This window comes from Mus musculus, chromosome 11 (assembly GCF_000001635.26).
Source record: "Mus musculus strain C57BL/6J chromosome 11, GRCm38.p6 C57BL/6J".
NCBI classification, from domain to species: Eukaryota; Metazoa; Chordata; class Mammalia; order Rodentia; family Muridae; genus Mus; species Mus musculus.
In genome coordinates this window covers 71,209,909-71,233,565 of record NC_000077.6, presented here as the reverse complement: position 1 = coordinate 71,233,565, position 23,657 = coordinate 71,209,909, and the positions used below count along the sequence as shown (strand labels likewise).

At 44.0% G+C, this 23,657-nt stretch overlaps 1 protein-coding gene across 8 annotated transcripts in view; it reads left to right on the top strand.

Annotated features, from left to right (window-relative positions):
• Nlrp1b (NLR family, pyrin domain containing 1B) overlaps positions 1-23,657 on the top strand; it is an 89,941-nt gene that overhangs the window by 8,949 nt on the left and 57,335 nt on the right. For 5 of the 8 annotated variants that reach the window (XR_001780037.1, XM_017314698.2, XM_017314699.1 and 2 more), the window contains exons 2-3: positions 4,940-5,249; positions 15,044-16,709. Coding sequence is in view for 5 of the 8 variants with exons in the window: in XM_017314698.2 (XP_017170187.1) it covers positions 5,099-5,249; positions 15,044-16,709 (1,817 nt within the window). In the remaining 3 variants the exon portion in view is untranslated. Of the gene's footprint in view, positions 1-2,791; positions 2,869-4,939; positions 5,250-15,043; positions 16,710-23,657 lie in introns of those variants that run through there. The other 3 variants (XR_001780036.1, NM_001040696.1, XM_006533907.3) reach the window with 3 other exon arrangements.

Here is a 23,657-nt window from a genome sequence, read left to right as displayed (position 1 = left end):
GAGACCACCTCAGAGACCACGCCAGATGCTCAACTCTCTCATGCCACTAAGAGGTGCAAGTAAGTAGTGGAGAAATGGAAGAGAAAGAAAAGTAGAAAGGTGTGGGTACAATGAGGAAAGGGGGAAATGAAGACTGAGGATAGTGAGGAACAGCTCAATATGAGTAACCAGTGATGCCACCTGGGACCATGGTGGGGTCCTGGCCTATGTTGCTTCTGAGACCACATCTGGCTCCATGGTCCTTCAGCAGCAGGGATGAATTTCCATCAAAGGCCAGGCAAATTCCCTGGTCTGGGCTGCTGTCCAGGGACATATTAATTTCTGAAGGCTGTAGAGAACTGCCCCCACCCTTCTGCTGGGCATTGTGGGAGAATAGGCCCCAGGGGCCATTTCAGCCCGAGAGCTGAATCTGCCCCTAGCAAGCTGGAGTACTCAGGAGAAGATAGAAAAGTTGGCCCTGCCACTGTTTCCCCCAGGGTGGCATGGATGAGGGAGAGACACTTCCCTCCCCTGTCCAACTATTCCTTCACCTCCTGAAGCAGGCAGCAAACCAGGCCCTGTGTTCATGGGAGCTGGAGAGATGGCCATGCTCCAGCTCTTGGGAGAAGGGCCAGAACCTTCCCTGGAGAACATGATATAGCTATCACTCATAATGAGAACTCAGGGGAGCTGTCCCTGAGCACATGAGGTGGCTCTGAACTTCTCTGCCTTGCATCAGCTTGCGGGAAGGAGAGATTTCCACTCCTCCACTTACCCATATAACCAGCAAGAGAGCTGGCCCTGGGGCCATGAGAGCAGGAGAGCTGGTCTTGCCCCTCATCTGCTGCATCTCTCGAGTGAGATGATCCTGCAGCTGGCCTTCACAGCACAGGAGAGCTGGCACTGCATGTGGGAGTTGCAGGCTATCCAGTCCTGAGGATGTGAGCAGTGAAGAGCAGGCTCTGCTCTTATAGTGACCAATGTCAGGCTGGAAAGCTGGGCCCAGGGTCTGGAGAGTAGGAAAGCGAGACCTGTCTCTTACCTACTTACACTTGGGAGAGCAGGCCACACACCTCACCAAAGCAGCAGGGAGGAGCTGGCCCTGATGGTATGGGCTTTAATGAAACAGCCTTGAGTTCAAGAGAGTAGGATTGGGTTGTATGATGTGAAATTATCACCCAATAATAATTAAAACAAATACACAAACAATACAAGACACAGCAGGCATCTGCAACATGCCTGCTGTTATGTTTCAATCACATGGTTCTGAACTGAGTTCTGAAGGTTGTCTTATAATTTGTACATGTGCACCACAACATGAGCCTACACAACACACATAAAGCACACAAGTACACACATGCATATGTGCAATACACACACAAGCACACAATAGATAAATAAAGGTTAATATTAAAAATAACAGCCTCTCAGAGACTGTGAGCATATCTTGTGCTGATATTGTGGGTCAGGCACTACCTTGGGCATACAGGCCCTTAAAAATCATCACAACATGCCAAGTGCTATGGGCCAAGAGCTCCCATTCTCCTTGCAGGGCAATATGATAGAAAGAAACCATTTTGTGATGTTGGTGATATCATGAGTCAGCAGGAGAATAAAGGAGGCTAACTCTGGAAGGGTGGCAGAAAGCAGATAACAAGCTTCTGGCATGTGGAAGTCCTTCAAAGATAACAGTGAAGCCAGTGCAATGGTCCTGAGGTGAGCACGTTCCTGCTCAAGGAATAGGAAAGTAGAGCAGCAAACCCATGGCAGAGGAAGTGAGAAGCTTGAAGTAGGATTTATCACCAGAATGTGAGCAGGGCAGGAATGAGCAGGTCATGGAGAGCCCTCTGAAAATAGGAAGGAACCTGCTTGTCACTTAGAACAAGACAGGAAGGGTTGGAAGATGTACATGGTGAAGATATGTAAACTAATTCACTGTTAGATGTGTGACTCTGGCTTCAAGACTGAGAATAGACAAAAGTACCAGCAGGGAGAGTTAGGATGCTGGGGAGAGATCCAGGAGCCTAGCTGGACCAGCACGTTCCTTGGCTACAATGAGGAGTCAGATAACAGATGTTTGTAAGATGGTGTCAGGGCTGGGGAGATGGCTTGGTGGATAAAGTGCTTGCTAGGCAAGCTTGAGGACATGTGCTCTGATCCCCAGCCTCCTCTCAAATTCCTGCTTGGCATGGTTACAGGCTTGTAGTCTCACATTTCAGAAACACTAAACAGGAAATGTTCCAGGTTAGCTAGAAGAGCCATACCCCTAAGCTTTCAGGTCACACACATGTGCACACATGTGAGTCCACTTGCACATGAACATGCACACGCACCACACATCTACAGAGAAAGAATACAGTGTTGGTGAGAATCAACACCTGAATGTGACATTTAGGAGACTTCAATAGTAAAAAAAAAAAAAAAAAAAAGACAGGGTTCCTTGTATAAGAGGCATTTGCTGAAATGAACACCCTGTGGCTGGGCAGACGACAGGGAAGGAGAGGAAACAAAGATATCCAGAGCACAAACTTGGAGGGAAATCCAGAAGCTACTGCTGACCTGGGACCTGTTGGCAAACTTCAGGTCCCACACTAATGGAAGAGGGAACTGAGCTCAGACATGAGTCCTGTGGTCAGGCAGGCAGGGCTTTCTGCAAACCCAGAAGAAGCTCTCACCCTGACTCCTCCAGCCTAGACATCTGCTGAGACTTAACAGGAAACAAGCTGAGTAATGTTGAACTTTCACTCCCAGTGTTTAGAGGAAGTGCATCTGTGCAGGCTCTCTGATGCCCAACTTACTGAAAGTGGGCCAGAGTCTCTTTCACTTTTGGAGACCAGTTTCCTTGTGAAGAATCTTTTTCAAGGACACACACTCCAGTGGAAGAGTGGGGTAAGTACTGGGACCCAGACTCCAACAAATGACTTAGTTGTGGGAAGATAAAGTCTGGCCTCACCTCACTAAGGAGTATGTGGCAGACATGGGAACCTTGTCCTTGAAACCAGGACCCAGCCTCTGCTTGGAGAGTCTGTAGGCCAGCTCTGATGGGTGATAGACTGCTGGATTCACCTGACTGGTCCATGTAATTGTGCCTGTCATAGCCTACCCTGCACCTTCCTGTCTGCCCTGAATCTGCAGGAATTAGTGTCCTGAATGATGAGTTATTCAGAGGGAGGACCAGGAAAGATATATATTATATATATATATATTATCTGTTCTATTTACAGGGGTTGGTGTGGGAAAGCCAAGTTACCCATAGAGTTATGTTAGACAAATTTAGTGTGGAAAACACAGGAAACCTCAACACAGTTGCTGTAAGATTGATAATCACAGCCCAAGGGGAAGAGTGGGTCCCCAGATATTATAATCTTGACTCCTCTGAGGCACAGGATTTCATGTCAGACTGGCCTTGATAAGTCCACTCCTGGACAAGGACACTGAACTGATATTCCTTTTGTCCTTTCATCAGGGCCTCTGTGTCAGTCTGTCCCCTACAGTCTTGTGGCCCTTTGGCTTTCTCTGGGTAATGTGCCATCCATCAAATAGTTAGTTGTGTGGTGCCCAGGGACAGACTTCTAAAGATTCCTTCAAAGCATCTAGCCTGAACTTAGACTGAGCCTTTACTCCCCCTCTGTCCTGTATCTTCCCACCTTACCCTGGGCCACAGTAATGGCTGAAGTATTGATCTCCTTAGAGTGGGACATCAGAAAAGGAAGGGATTAAGGACATGGGATAATGCATGTCCTGCATGGTCCATCATGCATCCTCCCATCCCTGTGTTCCTGTCCTCCCACCCTCCTGACCTTGTTACACCAGCACCCACTTTTTCATCCCCAAACCCTCATCCCTTGATTTGCATCCTCTAATCCTCCCTCCCATCATGTTCTAACCTGCATCCCTTCCACTTCTTGCTTCTACATTTCCCCACTCTCACTTTCTAGATTCCCACCTTCCCACTCCTCCTCTCCATCAATTTCTCTGCCTAGGCTGGGCCAAGTCTTCCCTAGTGTGGTTCTCCAAATTAAAGAGTGCTAGATCTCCTGCATACTGCTACTGTGGGGACTAGTGCCTTACTTCATGAGCAATACTACTATGCAGCAACAAACCCAGCAAACCCAAGGGGTTAACAGCACCCAAGATTTAATGAAGGACCAAAGAAAAAAATCTAGTGAATAATGTTTTCCTAAGGATGGGCTTTTGGTTCCCTCTGACTCAGCTCCTTTCCCTTGATCTCTCCATTTCTTCTTATCCTCATCCATCGGTTTTACCTTGTCCTTTAAAAGTTTTACACAGGGGCCTCCTGGATCAAATCACTGCCATTGTTCAGTCCACATTAGGCCAATCGCTGCCCTGGCTAGGGGCCAAATGAGTCCCCTATCCTCCAACTCATTATACCATTCACAGTTCTCAGCTGTTATCAAAGGTTTCTCCAGAAGTAAATGGTAGCAATAACATGATCTATCCAGCAGAGCAGATCAAGTTAAAACTCTCTTTCTGGCACAGGAAGTCCATCCACAATGTGTACACTCCTCTTAAACCCTAGGCATAGGACAGATCCCAAACTTCTTCATCATCATCCCATAGAAAACAATCAGTAAGAGAACACACACACACTGTATTCTTCTCATCTATCCTTTGGGAGAGACAAATAACCTTAATGACCTAAAGAAGAACCTTAGACAAGCTAAGAAACCCCAACTCAGTATAAGGTTCAGCACACCTGCCTTCAGGAAAGCCGACACAGCAGCTAGAACATCCACTGGCATCATTCCTCTGTGAAACGTTAAAGAACATGGCCACAGTTAAACACTCCTGTCCCAGAGTTCCCTCTTCTGCCCTATGAAGCCCATGTCCCTGCATCTGGACACACAGTACCAACTCCCCAGGAGGGACTTATGTCTCAATTGTTCTGATCAAAGGTAATCTGACCTGTAGAGGTTTGTCTGCTTTCTTTTATCACCAGGTCTCCTCTATCAGTTCTGATCAAACACCCATTCACAGAGCAGAACTACCTGGCAGAGATGAGAAGCCACTGGTCTCCTGCTTGCAACAACAGAAGATAGTCTTGAAGCAATAAGAACACAGTCTGTTCAGAGAAGCAGTATCCGAGAGCTCCGTCACCATGGAACAATCTCAGCCCAAGAAGAAAAGTCGCACAAAGGTGGCTCAGCATGAGGGTCAACTAAATTTGAACCCCACCTTCAAAACAAGGAAACGTAAAGAGGTGGAGCTGATGAAGCGCAGACCCAAGCCAGAGGGACACTTGAAGCTAGGTAAGTATACCAAGAACCCCGACTCAACACTCTGTGACCCCTTCATCACTACTGAGCCTTCTTGCCAAGGTTTCCATGGTCAGGTTAGCCTCCTGTCAAAGGAGTCCACAGGCCCCAGGAGAGGCCGGCAAGGGAAGGTTTTCAGAAATCCCTAACTGAACTCTAGGGAACACTCTCATCTACAAAAGTGCATACTCAGGTCCCCCATGTGATGCTCAAATGCCCCTAGAAAGAGCATCCTGACGCTGTAGTGGGGAGAGGCAGGCATGCAGAAGGTCTCTGAGTAGGTTGGCATAGGGTTCAAGCCAGCTCTTGAGAAGAACTATTAGTAACACCAATGTTACAAGTCCAGATTTTAAAGCTCCAACACTCCTCACTGTATCCATCTGTAAAAGGAGAAAATGAACAGCTGTCTCCTTAAGCTATAGCAGTGGAGTGATAATCTGTAGGGTTAATAGTCCCACACCCACTCTGCCACAGGGTTTGGCAGCTGGGGAGGAAGGACATGGAAAGTTTTGACTATGCTTACCCCACATCATCACTGGGCAGGTGTCAGGCTATAGGGAAGCCGTGGGACATCAATCCAGGGCTGGGGGAGAGCAGTCTGAGATGAAGGTACAGCCAGAGCTGGCTTGGGGGTCCCTGAGCCTGGAAGGGGGTGCAGCTATCTGGTTCTTAGGCTCATGGATAAAGAAGCACCCCTGGGAGCCGTGGAAGAGCTGAGAACAGAATGGGGACCCATGGGCTGGATGCAGGCTAGGACTGAAGGGGAAACGGGGGAGCTCTGGCTGGGTCCCACATGGATAGTCCTTGGCTTGGCAGCAGATTTGGCTTGGCTTAGCTTGGTAGTCATGGCTGGGGGCACATAGAGGCATTCAACAGGAGATTAGACAGTGACTCTTTAGAAGAAAGCCTTCTCCATTGCTCCCCACGGTGGATCCTGATGGTTTTAAGACACTTATTGTCATGGCAGAAAGTGGATGAGTGAAACTACACTCCACTTCTCAGGGTGGGCCTGAGGTTTTGCAGGTAGGAGTGTCTGGGAAAGAAAGCTTAATTGACTAAGTCCTCCAGGCCTTTACCTCATTGAAATGGAAATCTGTCTTGAGGCCACAATGTCATGTCCTCTACCTGTGGAGGGACTTGGGGCATTACCCTTATGTGACTGATGGCCACAAATCTATGGAGGGCTGCAGGTGTATGTGTCAGGAGCCAGAGTCCAGAAGCAGGGCGAAACAACTTCCAACCCTTCAGGGTCACTGGGGTTTCTAGCCTTTGCTCAACCAGGAACCAGGCTGCCTTTCACGGTCCTACAATAACCCATGTCAAATATTAAACAGCCTGATATTCAATAAATACTCAATAATTCTAAGTACAATCCCATGCTATTGCTGCTGTTATTACAGTGTGCAACCCTGGGGGACAGAAGCTCAGTGCCACACATGGGGGAGCTGAGGCTCAGAAAGAAATGAGACTCACACAGAGGACCAGAGTAGATCCAGGAGAGGTGTGTGACCTTCATGGTCTCAGAGCAGGACAGTTTCACAGCAACACCTATGAATGCCTCATTGTGCCCCATGTGACCATGAAGAAGGGTATGAGGGTAAACATGAAGGACCCCAGCAGTTCTCACACCTCTACCCCTGCCTCTCTGACCAACACACAACCACTGTCTCCTTCCAATAGGACATTCTTCCTCATTACTCAGACCCAAGAACAAAGAAAGAAGGAAAGAAAGAAGGAAGGAAGGAAGGAAGGAAGGAAGGAAGGAAGGAAGGAAGGAAGGAAGGAAGGAGAGAGAAAAAAGTAAGAGAGAGAGGGGGAGGGAGGAAGGGAGGGAAAGGAAAGAACAGAGAAAAGGAAAGGAAAGGAAAGGAAAGGAAAGGAAAAAGGGAAGGGAAGGAAAGGAAAGGAAAGGAAAGGAAAGGAAAGGAAAGGAAAGGAAAGGAAAGGAAAGGAAAGGAAAAATCCTCAACATGCAATCCCATACCCAACACAGCTCCTCAAAACTACCAAGCTCAGACCTTGAGTCTTGGAGACATTTTCAGATATTAAAGGAGAAATTAATTGAAATTTAACAAGTCTGGATGCAGAAGAAAAGGTTAACTAGCCTGAGAGCTGTGGATGGGACTTTGAGTCACACACATGTGGCTCTTCCCATGTAAGCTGCACACACACACACACACACACACACACACACACACACACACACACACACACACACTGTATGGAGAATTGGGACAAGGAACTCAAATGCAAGGCCAGAGCAGCATGGTGGAGTGCTATGAGTCACAGGCTAGAAATGATCCTCTGGGCTCTGCAGTGCGCAAGTTGCATTTATAGTTGGGGAAACTGGACTCCGTTTGGTTTTCTGACCAGGGAAATGGCAAACCGAAAAACTCATGACCACAGGATTCCTCATCTCGAGTGGCCAGTGGGTTATCAGTGGGTTTCCTGAGCACACCTCTCATTCCAGGCCCCATGCCAGGGCTTCACTTACCTCTCACTCACACTTGAGACTCAGAGCCAAACTTTGAGAGACAGACTACTATTGTCCTACCTTGGGAAAAGTAGAGCAAGGCTTAGAGAGGTCATGGCTCACAGTTGATGAACTATAGCTTTGCCTTCACTGTCATGATTCACTAACATTTTTGTAAAAACATATTTCTTAATTAATTGGACTAATTATTTTTACTTTTTATTTATTCTTCTCTCTTAACAACACATTCTGGCTAGAGCCTCCTCGGACTCCATTCCCCCTAATTCCTTCCTAAACCTCCACATCTCCCTCCCAATCCATTCCTCCTCTACTTCCCCTCAGAGAAGAGTAAGCTTCCCAGGAATATCAACTGAGCACAGCATTCAAGATGATATGAAACCAGGCGCAATCCCTCATGTCCAGGATGACCAAGGAAACCCAGTAGGAAAAACAGGGTTCCAAGAACAGACAATAATCAGACACTGCCTCTCCCACTATTTGAAGTCCCAGAAAAACACCAGCTAAACAACTATAGCACGTGTGCAGAGGACGAAGCACAGACCCATGCAGGCTACATGACTGCCACTTTAGTCTGTGTGAGAGCCTGTGAGCTCTGCTTAGTTGACTACGTTCCACGCGCTGTGTTCTTTTGTTGTCTTTAAACCTGCAAGCACCTACCATCCTTTATCTCCCTCTTCCAAGGGGTTCCTCAAGCTCCACCTAGAAATCCTGCACCTGCAGTCTCACTACTGGGCCAGGGCACTGCTCCCAGGAAGCCCCTGGAAGTAAGGGCAGTGTCTTTGCTCTTATATTGCCTGTGGGTCTCTGCATCTTCTCCCATCAGCTGCATCAGCAAGACTCTGATGGGCATTGAGCGAGGCACCAATCTCTGAGGACATCAGAATATCATTAGGAATCATTTCATTGACTTTATTGTTATTCAGTCATGTTTGGTTCTACCCTAGGTCTCTGAGCTGTCAAGCTTCCAGTTCCTGGCCATCCAGGCCCTGTTGGCATGGGCTCCCTCTGGTGGCTATGACCTCAAGTTAGAACAGTAGGATAGCTTATGGGTCAAGGAATTTGTGGCTTGGTTGGTTTCCAGCCTCACAACTGGAAGCCTTGCCTGATTACAGAAAATAAATGGTGCAAGCTCCATACTCACCAATACTACAAAGCCAATTAATTCTTCTGTCTTCCTCTCTTCTCGTCATATCACTCTGATGACTTTGCCATCAGATGTGACTTACATGCCATGGCATTTTTTTCTTGTAGTACTCAGTAATCTCTCTATGCTCTGTATATTTACTGTTGTAAATATCTGTTATAGGAAGCTGTTTTTCTGGTCCTTTTTATTTGGTATTCCGTGTGCCCCTTAAAGTGTTCCTAGATCCTGGGTAATCACTCTTAGATATTCCACTTAGGACCAAGCAATCAACAGACATTTAATCTGAATATGAGTCTCTACATTAATTGCTAATCACTGAAGAGAGAAGTTTATCTGGCCAAATTGAGAGAAGCACTAGACTATGAGTATAAACATATTCAGAAAGCAGCCTAACAATATGTCCATTTAGCAAAACAACAGGGCCCATGACCTTCTGCACCATGGGCTTTGGGTCATGTTTTCCATATCAAACGTTGATTCCCTCCCATGGAATTCAAATATAATCAGAAATTCCTCAACAGTAATGATAGAACCGTTGGTTGCCCTATACCGCCATGCCACTGTTGCCCCACTGAACATGTCTTCCCTGGTACAGTATTTTAGCATTCAGGGTCACTGCCAGGCAATTGCATTGATGGTTTTTCTCCACTAGTGTCTACATAGCAGCCCCCAGCCCTAGCCAGCATAGAAGAAATTGCATTTCTATTTCAATTTGATTTCTTTAAGTCCTGTAACAAATATATGTTGTGTCTTCGGTAATAGAGTCAAACTCTTGTTCTGTTAGGTTACCGAGAGCAATGGCAACAGGCTATGTTGCTTTTGGAGTCTCTGCTTCCTCCATGACCAGTAACTCTTTAGGAGGTATTGCATACTTAACACTGAGATTTGAATTTAGTAGCTCATGACTTCTGAGGGAAACACCATTCACTCATTGCCTACATTTATCTAATTTATATTTTTGATTAACTTCAAAGTAGTATGTTTCCATAAGTAAATTTTATACATTGTTAGTTTTCATTAATCCAGTCCCACCCACACCTCTCCTGTCACACAATTCCTATCACTTAAATTTAAATCCCATTTTCATATAGTAAATGTTCTACTCTATCTTTAACCCTCAAGTCCTTTTACCCAACCCATCTCTTGGACTCATTAGAGTTTCCTGACCTCTAGAAACGCTCCAAACAAGCTTTATAGGTCCCCACTTCTAGGTGAAAAACTACAGACAATTAATGGCTGCTGAAGGAGAGAGAGAATCAGTCTTCTCCTGAGATGAGTCTCTCATAGGTTATCCAAACCCAGGTGCTCAACACTACACTCATATGCATAACAGAAGCACTTAATGGACTCAGCAGACTGTGTGTGTGTGTTTTTTTATTATGTATTTATGTTTGTACAAATAATTTGACAAAAAAGGTTAAATTTGAAATGGAAAGGAGGGACACAGGAGAAATGAAGTGAGACGAGACAAGAGCAGAGATGCTGTAAATGTGTACAAAGGTAAAAAATATTTAAAATTAAACACACAAATCAAAAAATATAAAGCTAGGATAAATATATAACAGAAAACTTGTGACATTTGTCTCTTTAGGCAATGGGTTGCCTTGCTAAATAGAATATTTCCCACTTCCATCTACTTTATGCTCTGTGTGTGTGTGTGTGTGTGTGTGTGTGTATGTGGGGGAGGTGGTGGTATGCATACATATGTAAATGTATGTTTGCCTGTGTGAGGGCATGTATGAGTAGGGAGTCACACCATGCATGTACACATGAGTGCACTAAATTGATGTCAGGAATCTTCTTCAGTTGCTCTCTCTCTTTTTTTAAATTTATTTTTTAACTAGGTATTTTCTTCATTTACATTTCAAATGCTATCCCAAAAGTCCCCCAGACCCTCCCCCCACTCCCCTACCCACCCACTCCCACTTCTTGGCCCTGGCATTCCCCCATACTGAGGCATATAAAGTTTGTAAAACCAAGGAGCCTCTCTTCCCAATGATAGCCGACTAGGTCATCTTCTGCTACATATGCAGCTAGAGACACGAGCTCCGGGGGTACTGGTTAGTTCATATTGTTATTCCATCTATAAGGTTGCAGACCCCTTTAGCTCCTTGGGTACTTTCTCTAGCTCCTCCATTGGTGGCCCTGTGTTCCATCCAACAGCTGACTGTGAGCATCCTCTTCTGTGTTTACCAGGCCATGGCATAGCCTCACAAGAGACAGCTATATCAGGGTCCTTTCAGCAAAATCTTGCTGGTGTATGCAATGGTGTCAGCGTTTGGAGGATGATTATGGGATGGGTCCCCGGGTATGGCAGTCTCTAGATGGTCATCCTTTCATCTCAGTTCCAAACTTTGTCTCTGTAACTCCTTCCATGGGTGTTTTGTTCCCAATTCTAAGAAGGGGCAAAGTGTCCACACCTTGGTCTTCGTTCTTCTTGAGTTTCATGTGTTTTGCAAATTGTATCTTGTATCTTGGGTATTCTAAGTTTCTGGGCTAATATCCACTTATCAGTGAGTACATATCATGTGAGTTCTTTTGTGATTGGGTTACCTCACTCAGGATGATGCCCTCCAGGTCCATCCATTTGCCTAGGAATTTCATAAATTCACTGTTTTTAATAGCTGTGTAGTACTCCATTGTGTAAATGTACCACATTGTCTGTATCCATTCCTCCTTTGAGGGGCATCTGGGTTCTTTCCAGCTTCTGACTATTATAAATAAGGCTGCTATGAACATAGTGGAGCATGTGTCCTTCTTACTGGTTGGAACATCTTCTGGGTATATGCCCAGGAGAGGTATTGTGGGATCCTCCGGTAGTACATGGCCAATTTTCTGAGGAACTGCCAGACTGATTTCCAGAGTGGTTGTACAAGCTTGTAATCCCACCAACAATGGAGGAGTGTTCCTCTTTATCCACATCCTCGCCAGCATCTTCTGTCACCTGAATTTTTGATCTTAGCCATTCTGACTGGTGTGAGGTGGAATCTCAGGGTTGTTTTGATTTCCATTTCCCTGATGATTAAGGATGCTGAACATTTTTTTCAGGTGCTTCTCAACCATTCGGTATTCCTCAGGTGAGAATTCTTTGTTTAGCTCTGAGCCCCATTTTTTAATGGGGTTATTTGATTTTCTGGAGTCCACCTTCTTGAGCTCTTTATATATATAGGATATTAGTCCCTTATCTGATTTAGGATTAGCAAAGATACTTTTCCAATCTGTTGGTGGTCTTTTTGTCTTATTGATGGTGTCTTTTGCCTTACAGAAGCTTTGTAATTTTATGATGTCCCATTTGTCAATTCTCTATCTTACACCACAAGTCATTGCTGTTCTACTCAGGAAATTTTCCCCTGTGCCCATATCTTCTAGGCTTTTCCCCACTTTCTACTATATAAGTTTCACCGTCTCTGGTTTTATGTGGCGTTCCTTGATCCACTTAGATTTGACCTTAGTACAAGGAGATAGAAATGGATCAATTCGAATTCTTCTACATGATAACCGCCAGTTGTGCCAGCACCATTTGTTGAAAATGCTGCCTTTTTTCCACTGGGTGGTTTTTGCTCCCTTGTCAAAGATCAAGTGACTGTAGGTGTGTGGGTTCATTTCTGTATCTTCAATTCTATTCCATTGGTCTACTTGTTTGTCGCTATACCCTTACCATGCAGTTTTTAATCACAATTGCTCTGTAGTACAGCTTTAGGTCAGGCATGGTGATTCCACCAGAGGTTCTTTTATCATTGATAAGAGTTTTTGCTATCCTAGGTTTTTTTGTTATTCCAGATGAATTTGCAAATTGCCCTTTCTAATTTGTTGAAGAATTGAGCTCAGTTGCTCTCTTATTCATGGAAGCAGACCATTCCATCATCTACATCCAGAGCTCATCAATGGAGCAATTCTAGCTAGCCATTTTACCCTGGGGAAGCATCTGTCTTAGCTTTCTGAGCCTGAAAGAACAGGGGGACACAATATAAATATAGCATGTAAATGGAATCTTACTATGTAATTTTGAGTCCACACTCTTTTGCTGCAAGCTCTCTAAGTGCTGAACCATCTTGCTGCCCCAGATGCTTTTCAAGTGTAGCAGAACTGGAAAGAAAACATTTGGAGTTGTTGGCTGTGAAAGGCAGCCTGATCCCTGGGCAGGCACAGGCTTGAAACCCCAGTGATCCTGCAGGGATGGTAGGTGTTTTGCTGCACTCCTGAGTCCCCAGCTCCTGTCCCATAGCTACTGCCCACCACAGCCCTCCCATAGAGAGGTCTTTAGCCATAAGTCATGTAGGAGCAGCACCCCAAGCCCTCCCACATGCAGATAAGGTATCCCCAAGCTATGAGACCAAGCCAATGAGAAGTACCTACCTTCAGACCCTGACCCACCCAAAACTGTATATAAGAATCCTATCCAGAAGGAGTAAAGATGTGTGAGAACTACTCTGTCGTCTGATAGCTTCTGTCATAAGAGCTGTAATACTGACACCTGGGAAGTGGTATGCTCTCCTGAAACACCACCAGAAGCCCTACCCACACCCCCTCACTCCTCGATGGCTAGTCAGCCTCTGGCAGACTCAGCCTGGCCTGACTCAGCACAGGACGATGGATGCAGTGAGCAACTGAGGTGGAGGCAACTGCAGCAGAGGAGGCAGTGGAGGTGATTTCCCCTCCCTGCTTACACTCGCTCCCATTTGCTTGAACCCTTTCACCCAGATGGGCCAGAGATCTCTGTGAAAAGCCTCCAGTACACAGTCCCACAGAAACTTCTATGGAAGGTCTTGGAGAAAGTGCTCTGGGAAGAGCTGGGATCTCTCTTGGCACTTTGAGGAGACATGTCCTGAGTCAGACAGACCTTGCCCACAGACATGAGTGGCCAACTTGCTGCACTCAGGAGATGTTAGAAGTACTTCTACAGATGACAGTGCAGATCTATTCATCCTGATTTCACAGGCAAGTTAGCCCCTGAAGCCTGGTCCTCAAGGGCTTGTGTGAATGAATGCTACACTCAAATTATCACCAACACCTCATCTATGGCAGTACAACCTTGTACTTCAGACAACTAGCATGTATTAAAGAATGAACTTGGATTCTAGTACATGAGGTGTCCTACTGTCTGTTTTATCTTGAGCTCCTTCAAAGTGAAATGGTGAGATGAGATTTGTGTTTGGGTTTGCATATTATAGCTCTGGAGGCTGGGAATCTAAGATTGAAAACTATGACTACTCAGCTTCAAAAATGGAGTATAAAAAACAAACAGTTACCTACAAGAAAGAAAGGATATCCTTTTCCACAACAGTTTCCCCATTCCTAGATGATAAGTATTGGCCTGCTCCCATGACTCCACTCACATTAGATCTGATCCCTTACTTGTATGTTGGCAACTATAATTCAGCATAAGTTTCAGAAAGGATGAAGGACATTCAAACATTAGCCACAAACAAGGCTTGTTTTTACCAAAGATATCTGGAAGACAGTATAAAATACAACAGAGATTGCCAGGCCTGGGGACAGGGAACCAAGTCTATATCCTGAACCATGAAGTCTCTGGTATTATAGATCTTCCCATCAGACTCACAGTCTCAGGACTTGCAGAATGATGTTTTAAGGACTGCAATGGTGGGTCCACTAAGATCTGTCAGGAGTAGACATCCACCCCACTGTCTGTAATCTCCCCAACTACTCTATGAACTCCAACAGGGAGAGTCCACAGTCCCCACATTATAGGTGAGAAAGCTGAGCTCAGTGAAGCTAGTGGATCATCTCATATGCTGACTGAGGACAGAGTTGTACCTGTGAATTCACACTTTAATCTTAGCCTCAAGAGCAAGTCTTGCATAGAGTAAGAAATCAATAAATATCTGAAATAAGGATTAATGTCACACAGAATTATTAGTCACATGAACACTTGAATCTTCTACTCTAAACTCACACTTTCTGCACTGAGCTTTTCAGAATATATCAATGCCTATAGCCTGTATGCTATACAGCTTACACAGGTGGCTAACTCAATCCAGATGTTGAAGGATCAAAGAAAGGTAAGAAGGAAGGAAGGTAGAATGGAAGGAAGGTAGGAGGGAAGGAACAAAGGAAGGAAAGGAAAGATTGTATGAACAGACAACCCTAATATGAACATTTCTCTTAATCTTTCTCTCTTTTATTCAGGGACAATTCCAAAAGTACACATAAAACAAAAAGGAGAGACTCTGGACCCCACATGGTCAAGGAAAAGAAAGAATCTGGTCCAAAAGTTAACAAACCTACTACTCTTTGAAAAATTGTGCTCAAGAGGCTCAGAAAACTTGATCAGGAAAAGCTGGTATTCATGTGAAGAAGAAGAAAGAGGACATATGATTGAGATCCAAGACTTATTTGGCCCAAACAGAGGTACCCATAAAAAGCCTCAATTAGTCATAATAGAGGGTGCTGCTGGAATTGGGAAGTCAACACTGGCCAGGCAGGTGAAGAGAGCCTGGAAGGAAGGCCAGCTCTACAGGAATCACTTCCAGCATGTCTTCTTCCTCAGTTGCAGGGAGCTGGCCCAGTATGAGCAGCTGAGTCTGGCTGAGCTCATAGCACAAGGCCAGGAAGTGCCCACCGTTCCCATCAGGCAGATCCTGTCTCACCCTAAGGAGCTGCTCTTCATCCTGGATGGCATAGATGAGCCAGCATGGGTCTTGGCAGACCAGAATCCTGAGCTATGTCTGCACTGGAGTCAAAGACAGCCTGTGCACACTCTGCTGGGCAGTTTACTAGGGAAATCCATCCTTCCTGGGGCTTCCTTCTTGCTCACAGCTCGGACCACAGCTCTACAGAAGATCATTCCTTATGTGGGGCAGCCACGTCGGGTGGAAGTCCTGGGGTTCTCCAAGTTTGAACGGGAGGTCTATTTCCGCAAATATTTTGTGAAGGAGAGCGATGCAATTGCTGCTTTTAGATTGGTGGTATCTAACCCAGTGCTCCTGACCCTGTGTGAGGTTCCCTGGGTGTGCTGGTTGGTCTGCACTTGCCTGAAAAAGCAGATGGAGCAGGGTGGAGAGCTCTCCCTGACCTCACAGACCACCACAGCCCTCTGCCTGAAATACCTTTCCCTGACAATCCCAGGGCAGCACATGAGGACCCAGCTCAGAGCCCTCTGCTCACTGGCTGCTGAGGGGATCTGCCAAAGAAGAACCCTGTTCAGTGAAAGCGACCTCTGTAAGCAAGGGTTAGCAGAGGATGCCATTGCCACTTTCCTGAAGATCGGTATCCTTCAAAAGCAGGCCAGCTCTCTGAGCTACAGCTTTGCCCACTTGTGTCTCCAGGAGTTCTTTGCAGTCATGTCTTACATCTTGGAGGATAGTGATGAAAGATGTGATGGTATGGAATTCAAAAGAACTGTGGAAACACTGATAGAAGTATATGGAAGACATACTCTGTGTGAGGAACCCACTGTGCACTTTCTATTTGGTCTTGTGAATGAACAGGGAATGAGAGAAATGAAAAAGATCTTTGACTGCAAACTGCCTTTGGGGACAGAGTTGAAGATGCTAAAGAGCACCCTAGGGAACCCAACCTATCAACATCATCTGGGTTTGCTCCACTGTCTGTATGAAAGTCAGGAAGAGGTGCTCCTGACATATGTGTTATGTAATCTTCACTTAACAGGGCCTGACAAAAATTACATGGAAGCCACAGTGTCACAGACAAATGTGAAGCACCTGGTGATACAGACAGATATGGAGCTCATGGTGGTCACTTTCTGCATTCAGTTCTGTTGTCACGTGAGGAGTCTTCGGGTGAACATGAAAGGACAGCAGGGACATAAGCTGACAGTTGCCAGTATGGTTCTGTGAGTATGGAGACACAACCCACATGGGAGATCCATGAACCCACATGTTCTGAGCACCAGCGGCACTCTTAGCTGGTTCCAGGGCAGTGGGGTACAGGTCACTGTCGACATTTAACTACTGAATCTGACCATCTTTCTCTATTCACCTCTGTGTGCTTGATCATAGGATGGGGCTATGAACTTGTCTCACCCTATGCTTCGGTGAGGAACACCCAGCTTCTCTGATTCAAATCATCTTCACCCTTCACAGGACTCCAATGGTCACAGTTACTGATCTTCCCTCTTAACATACTTTCTCTCTGAGAAACAGCTCATTCCTGAAGGCACTATCCCCTATGTCTATGACAGTGATCTTGGCCTTGAGATCTTTCCCCATCACCTCAGAATGCATAGGTATGAGAATCCCTATGGTTTCACTGCCCAGATAATATCTGTATGTGTCAATGAAGCCAGCCTGGCCCTGGCACTCACCTGAAAGGCTCTCTAACTTTCTGACAATCCCAGTAACAAGGTAAACTTCTTCCAGGGTTTGATACTACTATGCAGTATGGCTTACTTAGTATCAGTATGTGTTTCCTTCCCTCTACATGATTCATACCATAAATATTCATTAAGTACTTATTTTATACAAGCCTCTACCAATCAGTCAAAAGAGGAGAATACAATTGCTGTACAAAAACCACAGAAACTGTGAGAGAAGACAGCCAACTACTTTAATTACGTGGGGAGTGACTCTTGCAATGATGCAATAATCAGGCACATACCAGGTATCAGGGAAGGGAGTGTTTACTTAAGTGGATTCTCAGGGGTAGTAATGTTTTATATAAGTCTACTGCTTTTACATGTTGAAACTGTTTCCTAATAATCTGAGCTGGAAGAGCTAGGAATCTTCTCCTTCTTCTATTCCTATTGTAGTACCAGGGAAATATTAGTGATCCCCCTCCAAAAAGACAGGAGTCAATCTTATGCAACACACAGAAGGGTCTATATTCTATTTGAGCTAGCTCACACACACCCCAATGCACCACTGTCATGCAGGATGGTTTTGGTAGTGAGAGAGCCCCAAATGTCTACTGGGGCCAGGCTTTATAGTAAGCAGCAAGCAGGGAGTACATGTGCGAGCATCTAATTGGAAAGATATTGTGGCCTTTAACATAATTGGCTGGTGCTAGGAGTCATATTATAAACTTAATTTCTGCTTTCCTCTGTATCGGTGGTCGTTAGGTAGTGGGTGGGCTTGTAACCTGGGGGTGCAAATTTGTTGGGGGAATAACCTAGAGACACTGGTCTTGTTAAGGGTGTAACCTGGAAACACTGGTCTTGTTGGGGATTAGCCTAGAGACTGGATCTAGGCTTGAGTTTTGTTAGGGGCCAAGTTGGAAATTAATGTTAGGTACCAGCCTGTTAGTTTCCCTGAATTCAAACTTAGGTCAGGTTCTCTAAAATGGAGAATGAACTTAAAAGACTGGGCATCTCACTATTATTCTTAGGGTTGGTCTTTTCATAGCATACCAAATTTCCTGGATGTTCTGTGTCAGAAAATTTTTATTGTAACATTTTCTTTGACTGATGTATCGATTTATTCTATAGTATCTTCTACACCTAAGATTCTCTCTTCTATCTCTTGTATTCTGTTGGCGGTGCTCACATCTATAGTTTCTGTTCTCTTACCTAGGTTTTCCATCTCCAGAATTTCCTCAGTTTGTGTTTTCATTGTTGGTTCTATTTCCATTTTCAGGTCTGGAACAGTTTTATTCATATTCTTCACCTGCTTGATTGTATTTTCCTGTATTTTTAAGAGATTTATAAATCCCCCCTTTATAGGCCTCTATAATCATCCTAAGATTGGATTAAAGGTCATTTTCTTGTACTTCAACTGGGTTAGGGTGTCAAGGACTTGCTGTAGTAGGATAGATAGGCTCTGTTGTTGACATATTTCCCTGGCTCTTGTTGATTGTATTCTCTTTTTTTTCAATTTTTTATTAGATATTTTCTTCATTTACATTTCAAATGCTATCCTGAAATACCCCTATATGGTCCCCCTGCCCTACTCTGCTACCCACCCACTCCCACTTTTGGCCCTGGTGTTCCCCTGTACTGGGGCATATAAAGTTTGCAAGAGTCTCTCTTCCCAATGATGGCTGAATAGGCCATCTTCTGCTCAATATGCAGCTAGAGACATGAGCTCTGGGGATACTGGTTAGCTCATATTGTTGTTCCACCTATCAGATTGCAGACCCCTTCAGCTCCTTGGGTACTTTCTCCTGTTCTACCATTGGGGGCCTTGTGTTCCATACAATAGATAACTGTGAGCATCCACTTCTGTATTTGCCAAGTACTGCATAGCCAAGAGACAGCTATATCAGGGTCCTTTCAGCAAAATCTTGCTGGCATATGCAAAAGTGTCTGCATTTTGTGGCTGATTATGGGATGGATCCCCAGGTGGGGCAGTCTCTGGATAGCCCATCATTTTGTCTCAGCTCCAAACTTTGTCTGTGTAACTCCTTCCATGGGTATTTTGTTGACTATTCTAAGAAGGAATGAAGTATCCACACGTTGGTCTTCCTTCTTGTTTGTTTGTGTGTGTGTGTGTGTGTGTGTGTGTGTGTGTGTGTGTGTGTGTGTTTTGCAAATTGTATCTTGGGAATTCTAAGTTTCTAAGTTAATATCCACTAATCAGTGAGTACTCATCAAGTGAATTATTTTGTGATTGGGTTACATCACTCAGGACGATATCCTTCAGATCCATCCATTTGCCTAAGAATTTCATTAATTCATTGTTTTTAAAAGCTGAGTTGTACTCCATTGTGTAAATGTACCACATTTTCTGTATCCATTCTTCTCTTGAGGGGCATCTGGGTTCTTTCCAGCTTCTGGCTATTATAAATAAGGCTGCTATGAACATAGTGGAGCATGTGTCCTTATTACCAGTTGGAAAATCTTCTGGATATATGCCCAGGAGAGGTATTGCAGGATCCTCCAGTAGTACTATGTCCAATTTTCTGAGGAACCGCCAGACTGATTTCCAGAGTGGTTGTACAAGCTTGCAATCGCACCAGCAAGGGAGAAGTGTTCCTCTTTCTCCACATCCTTGCCAGCATCTGCTGTCACCTGAATTTTTTTATTAGGTGTTTTCTTCATTTACATTTCCAGTGCTATCCCAAAAGTCCCCCATACCCTCCCCTACCCACCCACTCCCACTTCTTGGCCCTGGCGTTCCACTATACTGAGGCATATAAAGTTTGGTGTGAGGTGGACTGTCAGGGTTGTTTTGATTTGCATTTCCCTGATGATTAAGGATGTTGAACATTTTTTCAGGTGCTTCTCTGCCATTCGGTATTCCTCAGGTGAGAATTCTTTGTTCAGTTCTGAGCCCCATTTTTTAAGGGGGTTATTTGATTTTCTGAGGTCCACCTTCTTGAGTTCTTTATATATGTTGGATATTAGTCCCCTATCTGATTTAGGATAGGTAAAGATCCTTTCCCAGTCTGTTGGTGGTCTTTTTGTCTTATAGACAGTGTCTTTTGCCTTGCAGAAACTTTGGAGTTTCATTAGGTCCCATTTGTCAATTCTCGATCTTACAGCACAAGCCATTGCTGTTCTGTTCAGGAATTTTTCCCCTGTGCCCATATCTTCAAGGCTTTTCCCCACTTTCTCCTCTATAAGTTTCAGTGTCTCTGGTTTTATGTGAAGTTCCTTGATCCACTTAGATTTGACCTTAGTACAAGGAGATAAGTATGGATCGATTCGCATTCTTCTACATGATAACAACCAGTTGTGCCAGCACCAATTGTTGAAAATGCTGTCTTTCTTCCACTGGATGGTTTTGGCTCCCTTGTCGAAGATCAAGTGACCATAGGTGTGTGGGTTCATTTCTGGGTCTTCAATTCTATTCCATTGGTCCACTTGTCTGTCTCTATACCAGTACCATGCAGTTTTTATCACAATTGCTCTGTAGTAAAGCTTTAGGTCAGGCATGGTGATTCCACCAGAGGTTCTTTTATCCTTGAGAAGAGTTTTTGCTATCCTAGGTTTTTTGTTATTCCAGATGAATTTGCAAATTGCTCCTTCTAATTCGTTGAAGAATTGAGTTGGAATTTTAATGGGGATTGCATTGAATCTGTAGATTGCTTTTGGCAAGATAGCCATTTTTACAATGTTGGTCCTGCCAATCCATGAGCATGGGAGATCTTTCCATCTTCTGAGATCTTCTTTAATTTCTTTCTTCAGGGACTTGAAGTTTTTATCATACAGATCTTTCACTTCCTTCGTTAGAGTCACGCCGAGATATTTTATATTATTTGTGGCTATTGAGAAGGGTGTTGTTTCCCTAATTTCTTTCTCAGCCTGTTTATTCTTTGTGTAGAGAAAGGCCATTGACTTGTTTGAGTTAATTTTATATCCAGCTACTTCACCGAAGCTGTTTATCAGGTTTAGGAGTTCTCTGTTGGAATTTTTAGGGTCACTTATATATACTATCATATCATCTGCAAAAAGTGATATTTTGACTTCCTCTTTTCCAATTTGTATCCCCTTGATCTCCTTTTGTTGTCGAATTGCTCTGGCTAATACTTCAAGTACTATGTTGAAAAGGTAGGGAGAAAGTGGGCAGCCTTGTCTAGTCCCTGATTTTAGTGGGATTGCTTCCAGCTTCTCTCCATTTACTTTGATGTTGGCTACTGGTTTGCTGTAGATTGCTTTTATCATGTTTAGGTATTGGCCTTGAATTCCTGATCTTTCCAGAACTTTTATCATGAATGGGTGTTGGATCTTGTCAAATGCTTTTTCTGCATCTAACGAGATGATCATGTGGTTTTTGTCTTTGAGTTTGTTTATATAATGGATTACATTGATGGATTTTCGTATATTAAACCATCCCTGCATCCCTGGAATAAAACCTACTTGGTCAGGATGGATGATTGCTTTAATGTGTTCTTGGATTCGGTTAGCGAGAATTTTATTAAGGATTTTTGCATCGATGTTCATAAGAGAAATTGGTCTGAAGTTCTCTATCTTTGTTGGATCTTTCTGTGGTTTAGGTATCAGAGTAATAGTGGCTTCATAAAATGAGTTGGGTAGAATACCTTCTACTTCTATCTTGTGAAAAAGTTTGTGCAGAACTGGAGTTAGATCTTCTTTGAAGGTCTGATAGAACTCTGCACTAAACCCGTCTGGTCCTGGGCTTTTTTTGGCTGGGAGACTATTAATAACTGCTTCTATTTCTTTAGGGGATATGGGACTGTTTAGAAGGTCAACTTGATCCTGATTCAACTTTGGTACCTGGTATCTGTCCAGAAATTTGTCCATTTCGTCCAGGTTTTCCAGTTTTGTTGAGTATAGCCTTTTGTAGAAGGATCTGATGGTGTTTTGGATTTCTTCAGGATCTGTTGTTATGTCTCCCTTTTCATTTCTGATTTTGTTAATTAGGATTTTGTCCCTGTGCCCTTTAGTGAGTGTAGCTAAGGGTTTATCTATCTTGTTGATTTTCTCAAAGAACCAACTCCTCGTTTGGTTAATTCTTTGAATAGTTCTTCTTGTTTCCACTTGGTTGATTTCACCCCTGAGTTTGATTATTTCCTGCCGTCTACTCCTCTTGGGTGAATTTGCTTCCTTTTTTTCTAGAGCTTTTAGATGTGTTGTCAAGCTGCTAGTATGTGCTCTCTCCCGTTTCTTCATGGAGGCACTCAGAGCTATGAGTTTCCCTCTTAGAAATGCTTTCATTGTGTCCCAAAGGTTTGGGTACGTTGTGGCTTCATTTTCATTAAACTCTAAAAAGTCTTTAATTTCTTTCTTTATTCCTTCCTTGACCAAGGTATCATTGAGAAGAGTGTTGTTCAGTTTCCATGTGAATGTTGGCTTTCTGTTATTTATTTTGTTATTGAAGATCAGCCTTAGTGCATGGTGATCTGATAGGATACATGGGACAATTTCAATATTTTTGAATCTGTTGAGGCCTGATTTGTGACCTATTATGTGGTCAATTTTGGAGAAGGTACCATGAGGTGCTGAGAAGAAGGTATATCCTTTTGTTTTAGGATAAAATGTTCTGTAGATATCTGTCAGATCCATTTGTTTCATCACTTCTGTTAGTTTCAGTGTGTCCCTGTTTAGTTTCTGTTTCCATGATCTGTCCATTGGTGAAAGTGGTGTGTTGAAGTCTCCCACTATTATTGTGTGAGGCGCAATGTGTGCTTTGAGCTTTACTAAAGTTTCTTTAGTGAATGTGGCTGCTCTTGTATTTGGAGCATAGATATTCAGAATTGAGAGTTCCTCTTGGAGGATTTTACCTTTGATGAGAATGAAGTGTCCCTCCTTGTCTTTTTTGATGACTTTGGGTTGGAAGTCAATCTTATCAGATATTAGGATGGCTACTCCTGCTTGTTTCTTCATACCATTTGCTTGGAAAATTGTTTTCCAGCCTTTCATTCTGAGGTAGTGTCTATCTTTTTCTCTGAGATGAGTTTCCTGTAAGCAGCAAAATGTTGGGTCTTGTTTGTGTAGCCAGTTTGTTAGTCTATGTCTTTTTATTGGCGAGTTGAGACCATTGATGTTAAGAGATATTAAGGAAAAGTAATTGTTGCTTCCTGTTATTTTAGTTGTTAAAGGTGGCATTCTGTTCTTGTGGCTGTCTTCTTTTAGGTTTGTTGAGGGATTACCTTCTTGTTTTTTCTAGGGCGTTGTTCCCGTTCTTGTATTGGTTTTTTTCTGTTATTATCCTTTGAAGGGCTGGATTCGTGGAGAGATAATGCGTGAATTTGGTTTTGTCGTGGAATACTTTGGTTTCTCCCTCTATGATAATTGAGAGTTTGGCTGGGTATAGTAGCCTGGGCTGCAGTTTGTGTTCTCTTAGTGTCTGTATAACATCTGTCCAGGCTCTTCTGGCTTTCATAGTCTCTGGTGAAAAATCTGGTGTAATTCTGATAGGCTTGCCTTTATATGTTACTTGAC